The following is an 11,764-nucleotide window of genomic DNA, read 5'->3' on the forward strand; positions in this document are numbered from 1 at the left end:
CCTTCAAGCTGCATACTGGACCATATTCCAACTAAACTACTGAAAGAGCTGCTTCATGTGCTTGGCCCTCCTATGTTGAACATAATAAACGGCTCCCTATCCACCGGATGTGTACCAAACTCACTAAAAGTGGCAGTAATAAAGCCTCTCTTGAAAAAGCCAAACCTTGACCCAGAAAATATAAAAAACTATCGGCCTATATCGAATCTTCAATTCCTCTCAAACATTTTGGAAAAAGCTGTTGCACAGCAACTCACTGCCTTCCTGAAGACAAACAATGTATACGAAATGCTTCAGTCTGGTTTTAGACTCCATCATGGCACTGAGACTGCACTTGTGAAGGTGGTAAATGACCTTTTAATGGCGTCAGACCGAGGCTCCATCTGTCCTCGTGCTACTAGACCTTAGTGCTGCCTTTGACACCATCGATCACCACATTCTTTTGGAGAGACTGGAAACCCAAATTGGTCTACACGGACAAGTTCTGGGCTGGTTTAGATCTTATCTGTCGGAAAGATATCAGTTTGTCTCTGAATGGTCTGTCCTCTGACAAATCAACTGTAATTTTCGGTGTTCCTCAAGGTTCCGTTTTAGGACCACTACTGTTTTCACTATATATTTTACCTCTTGGGGATGTCATTTGAAAACATAATGTTAACTTTCACTGCTATGCGGATGACACACAGCTGTACATTTCGATGAAACATGGTGAAGCCCCAAAATTGCCCTCCCTGAAAGCCTGTGTTTCAGACATAAGGAAGTGGATGGCTGAAAACTTTCTACTTTTAAACTCGGACAAAACAGAGATGCTTGTTCTAGGTCCCAAGAAACAAAGAGATCTTCTGTTGAATCTGACAATTAATCTTGATGGTTGTAGTCGTCTCAAATTAAACTGAAGGACCTCGGCGTTACTCTGGACCCTGATCTCTCTCTTGACGAACATATCAAGACTGTTTCAAGGACAGCTTTTTTCCATCTACGTAACATTGCAAAAATCAGAAACTTTCTGTCCAAAAATGATGCAGAAAAATGTATCCATGCTTTTGTCACTTCTAGGTTAGACTACTGCAATGCTCTACTTTCCGGCTACCCGGATAAAGCACTAAATAAACTTCAGTTAGTGCTAAATACGGCTGCTAGAATCCTGACTAGAACATAAAATGTGATCATATTACTCCAGTGCTAGCCTCCCTACACTGGCTTCCTGTAAGGCAAGGGCTGATTTCAAGGTTTTACTGTTAACCTTCAAAGCATTACATGGGCTTGCTCCTACCTATCTTTCCGAGTTGGTCCTGCCGTACATACCAATACGTACGCTACGGTCACAAGACGCAGGCCTCCTAATTGTCCCTAGAATTTCTAAGCAAACAGCTGGAGGCAGGGCTTTCTCCTATAGATCTCCATTTTTATGGAATGGTCTGCTTATTCATGTGAGAGACGCAGACTCGGTCTCAACCTTTAAGTCTTTACTGAAGACTCATCTCTTCAGTAGGTCATATGATTGAGTGTAGTCTGGCCCAGGAGTGTGAAGGTGAACGGAAAGGCTCTGGAGCAACGAACCGCCCTTGCTGTCTCTGCCTGGCCGGTTCCCCTCTCTGCACTGGGATTCTCTGCCTCCAACCCTATTACAGGGGCTGAGTCACTGGCTTACTGGTGCTCTTCCATGCCGTCCCTAGGAGGGGTGCGTCACTTGAGTGGGTTGAGTCACTGACATGGTCTTCCTGTCTGAGTTGGCGGCGCCCCCCCTTGGTTTGTGCTGTGGCGGAGATCTTTGTGGGCTATACTCGGCCTTGTCTCAGGATGGTAATTTGGTGGTTGAAGATATCCCTCTAGTGGTGTGGGAGCTGTGCTTTGGCAAAGTGGGTGGGGTTATATCCTTCCTGTTTGGCCCTGTCCGGGGGTATCATCGGATGGGGCCACAGTGTCTCCTGACCCCTCCTGTCTCAGCCTCCAGTATTTATGCTGCAGTAGTTTATGTGTCGGGGGGCTAGGGTCAGTCTGTTATATCTGGAGTATTTCTCCTGTCTTATCCGGTGTCATGTGTGAATTTAAGTATGCTCTCTCTAATTCTCTCTTTCTCTCGGAGGACCTGAGCCCTAGGACCATGCATTAGGACTACCTGGCCTGATGACTCCTTGCTGTCCCCAGTCCACCTGGCCGTGCTGCTGCTCCAGTTTCAACTGTTCTGTCTATTCAGCAGCCTGATGGTCTGGGGGTAGAAACTATTGGCCGACACTGTAAAATCCATGGAGAATAAGAGCACCTCCTTCCAGCTGCCCACTGTACTGAGGCTAGGAAACACTGTCACCACCAATAAATCCACGATACCGTAATTTCCGGACTATAAGCCGCTACTTTTTTCCCACGCTATGAACCTCGCGGTTAATTTATGTTTGTTTTTTTTCACAAGATTCATGCCGCCAAAAAACTGAGCACCGTCACATAATGTGACGTAAATTGAGCGCGCTCAAACTTGCCATCATTCTGATAACGGTAGTCATTTTGTCACCCTCATCATGGCAAAGACACGGAGAAATGCATATGATGCAGCTTTCAAGTTGAAGGCGATCGATCTGGCTGTTGGAAAGGGAAATAGAGCTGCTGCACGGGAGCCTTAATGAGTCGATGATGAGACGTTGGAACTGATCCGACTGAAAGCCAAAACAATCGCCACCGCAAGTTTGACTTTCTTGGTAGGCTACTGTTTACTGCTATTTATTTTTGTTACAAGCCGTGTTTTGTTTAAAAGCTGTGTAAAGTTCATTTGTTTCAATGTACCGGTAGGCACTTGCAGCTTATAGACATGTGCGGTTTATTTATGTACAAAATACATATTTGTAAAAAATTCAGTGGGTACGGCTTATATTCAGGTGCGCTTAATAGTCCAGCAATTACGGTAATTGATCATTTCAAAAAGCATTTTTCTATGGCTGGCCATGCTTTCCACCTGGCTACCCCTACCCCAGTCAACAGCTCTGCACCCCCCCACAGCAACTCGCCCAAACCTCCCCCATTTTTCCTTCACCCAAATCAAGATAGTTGATGTTCTGAAAGAGCGGCAAAGTCTGGACCCCTACAAATCAGCCGGGCTAGACAATCTGGACTCTCAGAGGCTTTCGACTGTCAATCACCACATTCTTAACGGCAGACTCAACAGCCTTGCTTTCTCAAATGACTGCCTCGCCTCGTTCATCAACTACTTCTCAGACAGAGTTCAGTGTGTCAAATCGGAGGGCCTGTTGTCCGGACCTCTGGCGGTCTCTATGGGGGTGCCACAGGGTTCAATTCTCGGGACACTGTTAACTAACCTCCAGACGAGCTTCAATGCCATACAACTCTCCTTCCGTGGCCTCCAACTGCTCTTAAATGCTAGTAAAACTAAATACATGCTTTTAAACCGATCGCTGCCTGCACCCGCCCGACTAGCATCACTACTCTGGACGGATCTGACTTAGAATATGTGGACAACTACAAATACCTAGGTGTCTGGTTAGACTGTAAACTCTCCTTCCAGACTCACATCAAACATCTCCAATCCAAAATGATATCTAGAATCATTTCGCAATAAATTCTCCATCACTCCTGCTGATGAGTGATCCTCCTCATAAAAATTGGATGCAGTCTATCACAGTGCCATCCGTTTTGTCACCAAAGCCCCATATACTACCCACCACTGCGACCTGTACGCTCTCGTTGGCTGGCCCTCACTTCATATTCGTCGCCAAACCCACTGGCTCCAGGTCATCTATAAGTCTTTGCTAGTTGAAGCCCCGCCTTCTCAGCTCACTGGTCAGCATAGCAGCACCCACACGTAGCACGCGCTCCAGCAGGTATATTTCACTGGTCATCCCCAAAGCCAATTCCTCTATTGGCCACCTTTCCTTCCAGTTCTCTGCTGCCAATGACTGGAATGAATTGCAAAAATTACTGAAGCTGGAGTCTCATATCTCCCTCACTAGCTTAAAGCATCAGCTCACAGATCACTGCACCTGTACATAGCCCATCTATAAATAGCCCACCCTACTACCTCATCCCCATACTGTTAATTATTAATTTTGCTCCTTTGCACCCCAGTATCTCTACCTGAACATCATCATCTATCACTCCAGTGTTTAATTGTTATATCGTAATTATTTCACCTCTATGGCCTATTTATTGCCTTACCTCCCTACTCTTACTACATTTGCTCACACTGTATATAGACTTTTCTATTGTGTTATCAACTGTACCTTTATTCCATGTGTAACTCTGTGTTGTTGTTTGTGTCGCATTGCTTTGCTTTATCTTGGCCAGGTCGCAGTTGTAAATGAGAACTTGTTCTCCAGTTGTTGCCATGACGCTCCTGTACTGCCTGTGTCTGAGTGATTGAAGCGGAGAGAACAGGGCATGGCTTGGCCTTCCCGTGACACCTGGGTCTCTAGGTGTCCTGTAGGGCAGGCAGCACCCAATGGTGCGTTCGGCTTGGCCTTCCCGTGACACCTGGGTCTCTAGGTGTCCTGTAGGGCAGGCAGCACCCAATGGTGCGTTCGGCTTGGCCTTCCCGTGACACCTGGGTCTCTAGGTGTCCTGTAGGGCAGGCAGCACCCAATGGTGCGTTCGGCTGCACGCAGCACCCTCTGACTGTATGTGTAACTGACAGTGTATGTTCTGATACGTAGGCTGTGTAATAGAATAAACATAGCCCTAGAATATGAATTAGTACACGATAAACATAGCCCTAGAATATGAATTAGTACACGGTAAACATAGTCCTAGAATATGAATTAGTACACGGTAAACATAGTCCTAGAATATGAATTAGTACACGGTAAACATAGTCCTAGAATATTAATTAGTACACGGTAAACGTAGTCCTAGAATATTAATTAGTACACGGTAAACGTAGTCCTAGAATATTAATTAGTACACGGTAAACATAGTCCTAGAATATTAATTAGTACACGGTAAACGTAGTCCTAGAATATTAATTAGTACACGGTAAACGTAGTCCTAGAATATTAATTAGTACACGGTAAACGTAGTCCTAGAATATGAATTAGTACACGGTAAACGTAGTCCTAGAATATTAATTAGTACACGGTAAACATAGTCCTAGAATATGAATTAGTACACGGTAAACATAGTCCTAGAATATTAATTAGTACACGGTAAACGTAGTCCTAGAATATTAATTAGTACACGGTAAACGTAGTCCTAGAATATTAATTAGTACACGGTAAACGTAGTCCTAGAATATTAATTAGTACACGGTAAACATAGTCCTAGAATATTAATTAGTACACGGTAAACGTAGTCCTAGAATATTAATTAGTACACGGTAAACGTAGTCCTAGAATATTAATTAGTACACGGTAAACGTAGTCCTAGAATATTAATTAGTACACGATAAACATAGTCCTAGAATATTAATTAGTACACGGTAAACGTAGTCCTAGAATACGAATTAGTACACGGTAAACGTAGTCCTAGAATATGAATTAGTACACGGTAAACGTAGTCCTAGAATATGAATTAGTACACGGTAAACGTAGTCCTAGAATATGAATTAGTACACGGTAAACATAGTCCTAGAATATTAATTAGTACACGGTAAACATAGTCCTAGAATATTAATTAGTACACGGTAAACATAGTCCTAGAATATGAATTAGTACACGGTAAACATAGTCCTAGAATATTAATTAGTACACGGTAAACGTAGTCCTAGAATATGAATTAGTACACGGTAAACGTAGTCCTAGAATATGAATTAGTACACGGTAAACGTAGTCCTAGAATATTAATTAGTACACGGTAAACGTAGTCCTAGAATATGAATTAGTACACGGTAAACGTAGTCCTAGAATATTAATTAGTACACGGTAAACGTAGTCCTAGAATATGAATTAGTACACGGTAAACGTAGTCCTAGAATATGAATTAGTACACGGTAAACGTAGTCCTAGAATATGAATTAGTACACGGTAAACGTAGTCCTAGAATATGAATTAGTACACGGTAAACGTAGTCCTAGAATATGAATTAGTACACGGTAAACGTAGTCCTAGAATATGAATTAGTACACGGTAAACATAGTCCTAGAATATTAATTAGTACACGGTAAACGTAGTCCTAGAATATGAATTAGTACACGGTAAACATAGTCCTAGAATATTAGGTCTCTATGGGTTTTTTCTCAGTATTTAGTCAGTACAGAACCTTCTAGTTCTATTGTTGTCATTTTAAAATGTTTGTAGTTTTGTCTTTGAGCTGTTCTTGTCAAGTGAATGTTCTGTATTATGTCATGCTTCACGTGGACCCCAGGAAGAGTAGCTGCTGCTAATAAAATACCAAGTTTGATTGAACGGCAGAAAACAACGAGAATGATGAGAGGTGGTTGCAGTATTTCGGCCATCTCTGTGACTGTGCTCACTGTGCTGTGAAGTGCTGAGAAGCCTTACTTCTCTATTCTGAGCAGAGAAACTGGGAAGGTGTGGAGCCTGTCCTTGAGCCGGCATGACTGACAGGAGAGTGATACTTTCACAAGTCCAACCACCTGGGGTCCATCCATATGCACACACTACTCTGGGTGGCCTCTCTATCACAGTGTGGGGTATTTGGCACTCTGCTGCTACTAAACCTGCCCCCCCACACACACACACAGCACAATAGAGAATCAGCCCTCTCTCAAAAACAACACCTTCCACCCAACAGAAACATGACGGGGGTCAAATCCACCCACTGTACTAGAGGAAGTCTAACACACACAGACCCACACACACACAGACCCACACACACACAGACCCACACACACACAGACCCACACACACACAGACCCACACACACACAGACCCACACACACACAGACCCACACACACACACACACACCACAGACAGACCCACACACACACACACACCACACCACAGACAGACCCACACACACACACACACACACCACAGACAGACCCACACACACACCACACCACAGACAGACCCACACACACCACACCACAGACAGACCCACACACACACAGACCCACACACACACAGACCCACACACACAGACCCACACACACAGACCATACCTGTCGTCCCCCAGCAGATGGACAGCCTCCCCGGAGCCGAACATGGACCAGGCCGAAGAAGTCTGGATGGGAGTCAGACTGGGTAGGAACGTACCATCTCTACCCTTTAGGGGGGGCCCAGGGGAGCTGGGCTGGGAATGAGACACTCTCAACAGAGACTAGAGAGAGTGGATATGGGGAGAGAGAGAGGGGGAGAGAGAGACCCCGACAGAGAGAGAGACCGACCGACAGAGAGAGACCCCGACAGAGAGAGAGACCCCGACAGAGAGAGAGACCCCGACAGAGAGAGAGAGACCCCGACAGAGAGAGAGAGACCCCGACAGAGAGAGAGAGACCCCGACAGAGAGAGAGAGACCCCGACAGAAAGAGAGAGACCCCGACAGAGAGAGAGACCCCGACAGAAAGAGAGAGAGGGGGAGAGAGAGACCGACAGAGAGAGGGGGAGAGAGAGACCGACAGAGAGAGGGGAAGAGAGAGACCGACAGAGAGAGGGGGAGAGAGAGACCGACAGAGAGAGGGGGAGAGAGAGACCGACAGAGAGAGAGAGAGGGGGAGAAAGGGACCGACAGAGAGGAGAGAGGGAGAAAAAAACAGTTATGAAATCTTTGCATGTTGTAATATACGAGGTTTGAAGTCCTCTGCTTTTGGACTAAAGAGCAGAAACCCAGACTTCCTGAAAGAAATGGATGATGCTGATATTGTAGTACTACAGGAAACATGGTGCAGAGGTGATGTTTCCACTGGCTGTCCACTAGGTTATAGGGAGATAATCCTACCATCCACCTAATTAAAAGGAATCAGACAGGGCAGAGACTCGGGGCAGGGCAGAGACTCGGGGCAGGGCAGAGACTCGGGGCAGGGCAGAGACTCGGGGCAGGGCAGAGACTCGGGACAGGGCAGAGACTCGGGGCAGGGCAGAGACTCGGGGCAGGGCAGAGACTCGGGACAGGGCAGAGACTCGGGGCAGGGCAGAGACTCGGGACAGGGCAGAGACTCGGGGGGAAGGCTATTATGGTATGAATCTGAACTAACTCATTCAATCGAATTGATCAAAACAGGAGAATTCTTTATCTGGTTAAAAATCAACAAGGAGGCTATCTTGACAGATAAAAACGTCTTCCTCTGTGCCACATACATTCCCCCCTCAGAGTCACCCTACTTCAACGAAGAGAGCTTCTCCATTCTAGAGGGAGAGATGAGTCACTTTCAGGCCCAAGGCAACGTACTGGTCTGTGGAGACCTGAATGCTAGAACAGCAGAAGAACAAGACACTATTAACAGTCATGGGGATAAACACCTACCAGGAAGCAACAACCTCCCCCCCCCCCCCCCCCCCCCCCACAATCCCCGACCCCCCCCCCCCCCAGTCCTCGACCCCCCCCCCCCCCACAGAAACAACTATGACAAAGTAAAAAACTCAAACGGAGCACAGCTCCTGAGGCTCTGTCGAACGCTGGGTCTGTACATAGTCAATGGCAGGCTGAGAGGAGACTCTTTTGGTAGGTACACCTACAGCTCATCCCTTGGCAGCAGCACTGTAGACTACTTCCTCACCGACCTAAACCCAGAGTCTCTCAGAGCCTTCACAGTCAGCCCACTACCACCTCTCTCAGAGCCTTCACAGTCAGCCCACTAACACCTCTCTGAGCCTTCACAGTCAGCCCACTAACACCTCTCTCAGAGCCTTCACAGTCAGCCCACTAACATCTCTCTCAGAGCCTTCACAGTCAGCCCACTAACACCTCTCTCAGAGCCTTCACAGTCAGCCCACTAACACCTCTCTCAGAGCCTTCACAGTCAGCCCACTAACATCTCTCTCAGAGCCTTCACAGTCAGCCCACTAACACCTCTCTCAGAGCCTTCACAGTCAGCCCACTAACACCTCTCTCAGAGCCTTCACAGTCAGCCCACTAACACCTCTCTCAGAGCCTTCACAGTCAGCCCACTAACACCTCTCTCAGAGCCTTCACAGTCAGCCCACTAACACCTCTCTCAGAGCCTTCACAGTCAGCCCACTAACACCTCTCTCAGAGCCTTCACAGTCAGCCCACTAACACCTCTCTCAGAGCCTTCACAGTCAGCCCACTAACACCTCTCTCAGAGCCTTCACAGTCAGCCCACTAACACCTCTCTCAGAGCCTTCACAGTCAGCCCACTAACACCTCTCTCAGAGCCTTCACAGTCAGCCCACTAACACCTCTCTCAGACCACAGTAAATTCACAGTGTATCTGAAAAGAGTGGAACCCAACCATGAAGCATCACGGCCCAATAAATGACATGGTACTAAACAGGCCTATAGATGGAGTGAGAACAGAAATCTACCAAAAAGCAATTAGTAGCAACAAAAAAAAAATCTCTCCTGGACAACTTTTTAGCCTTAACATTCTCTTGCAGCAATGGTGTAAATTTGTCCGTTTGGAATATAAACTTTATATTTGACAAATGAACCTCCTTGGCTAATCTAAAGACACATAAGAACAAACCAGAAATAACAGAGAATGAAAAATGGTTTGATAATTGATAGTTTGATGATTGGAGAAATCTGAAGAAGTCACTGAGAAATATTTCTAATCAAAAACCCAGAGAACCAGACAACAAAAATATGGGGAAACACTAAAGCAATACAAACCCTAAGAACAAAGGAACATTAGAAATCAAATGGATGGAGTTGAGGAATAATGAGAATCAAACCACTTCTGGGAGAACTGGAATAAAATAAACAAACCTCACCATTTGGCTGTCCAAAATGGGGATATGAGGAGAAATCACTTGCAAACCTCTACAGCAATATAACAAACAGCACAGAACAACAAGATATACAAGAACATTTACAAATCTTTGAATCAGCAGTCAACGCCTATCAGAATCCTGTGGATACCCCAATTACAGAAGAACTATTGGAAAAACGATCTCCAACCCAAAAAGGCCTGTGGTCCAACACTATTTAATATCTACATTAATGAATTAACAACAAGCCAACAGACTTCTTCTTCTTCCAACCCTATTACAGGGGCTGAGTCACTGGCTTACTGGTGCTCTTTCATGCCGTCCCTAGGAGGGGTGCGTCACTTGAGTGGGTTGAGTTACTGAGGTGATCTTCCTGTCTGGGTTGGCGCCCCCCCCTTGGTTGTGCTGTGGTGGAGACCTTTGTGGGCTATACTCGGCCTTGTCTCAGGATTGTAAGTTGGTGGTTGAGGATATCCCTCTAGTGGTGTGGGGGCTATACTCGGCCTTGTCTCAGGATTGTAAGTTGGTGGTTGAGGATATCCCTCTAGTGGTGTGGGGGCTATACTCGGCCCTGTCTCAGGATTGTAAGTTGGTGGTTGAGGATATCCCTCTAGTGGTGTGGGGGCTATACTCGGCCTTGTCTCAGGATTGTAAGTTGGTGGTTGAGGATATCCCTCTAGTGGTGTGGGGGCTATACTCGGCCTTGTCTCAGGATAGTAAGTTGGTGGTTGAAGATATCCCTCTAGTGGTGTGGGAGCTGGGCTTTGGCAAAGTGGGTGGGGTTATATCCTTCCTGTTTGGCCCTGTCCGGGGGTATCATCGGATGGGGCCACAGTGTCTCCTGACCCCTCCTGTCTCAGCCTCCAGTACTTATGCTGCAGTAGTTTGTGTCGGGGGGCTAGGGTCAGTTGGTTATATCTGGAGTACTTCTCCTGTCTTATCCGGTGTCCTGTGTGAATTTAAGTATGCTCTCTCTAATTCTCTTCTTCTCTCTTTCTCTCTCTCGGAGGACCTGAGCCCTAGGACCATACGTCAGGACTACTGGGCATGATGACTCCTTGCTGTCCCCAGTCCACCTGGCCGTGCTGCTGCTCCAGTTTCAACTGTTCTGCCTGCGGCTATGGAACCCTGACCTGTTCACCGGACGTGCTACCTGTCCCAGACCTGCTGTTATCAACTCTCTAGAGACAGCAGGAGCGGTAGAGATACTCTCAATGATCGGCTATGAAAAGCCAACTGACATTTACTCCTGAGGTGCTGACTTGCTACACCCTCGACAACCACTGTGATTATTGTTATTTGACCCTGCTGGTCATCTATGAACATTTGAACATCTTGGCCATGTTCTGTTATAATCTCCACCCGGCACAGCCAGAAGAGAACTGGCCACCCCTCATAGCCTGGTTCCTCTCTAGGTTTCTTCCTAGGTTCTGGCCTTTCTAGGGAGTTTTTCCTAGCCACCGTGCTTCTACACCTGCATTGCTTGCTGTTGGGGGTTTTAGGCCGGGTTTCTGTACAGCACTTTGAGATATCAGCTGATGAAAGAAGGACTATATAAATACATTTGATTTGTCTCAGTGAAACAGGGCTGCCCAATAAGTCCAACACTATTTAACATCTACATTAATGAATTGGCAAAAACATTAGAAGAATTGGCAGCACCTGGTCTCACCCTACACAACACTGAAATCAAGTGTCTGCTGTACGCAGATGACCTGGTGCTGCTGTCTCCCACTAAGGAGGGGTTACAGCAGCATCTAGATCATCCTAAAGAAAACTAAAATAATGATATTCCAAAAAAGGTCGGGAAATAAGGATGACAAATCTAAATTCTATTTGAACACAGTTCTATTAGAACACACCAAAAACGACACGTATATAGGACTAAATATCAGCAACACAGGTAGCTTTCACAGGGCTGTGAACGAGCTGAGAGACAAAGCAATATAATCTATAACATTAAAAGGAACAT

The 11,764-nt window shown here is 46.1% G+C and overlaps 1 protein-coding gene across 1 annotated transcript in view; it reads right to left on the minus strand.

Annotated features, from left to right (window-relative positions):
* The window catches only part of LOC129866009 (sperm acrosome developmental regulator-like), a 99,611-nt gene that overhangs the window by 53,125 nt on the left and 34,722 nt on the right, over nucleotides 1–11,764 (minus strand). The window contains exon 3 of the mRNA XM_055939145.1: nucleotides 7,065–7,222. Within this exon, the coding sequence (XP_055795120.1) occupies nucleotides 7,065–7,222 (158 nt within the window). The remainder of the gene's footprint in view (nucleotides 1–7,064; nucleotides 7,223–11,764) is intronic.

Source organism: Salvelinus fontinalis, chromosome 11, assembly GCF_029448725.1.
Source record: "Salvelinus fontinalis isolate EN_2023a chromosome 11, ASM2944872v1, whole genome shotgun sequence".
NCBI lineage: Eukaryota > Metazoa > Chordata > Actinopteri > Salmoniformes > Salmonidae > Salvelinus > Salvelinus fontinalis.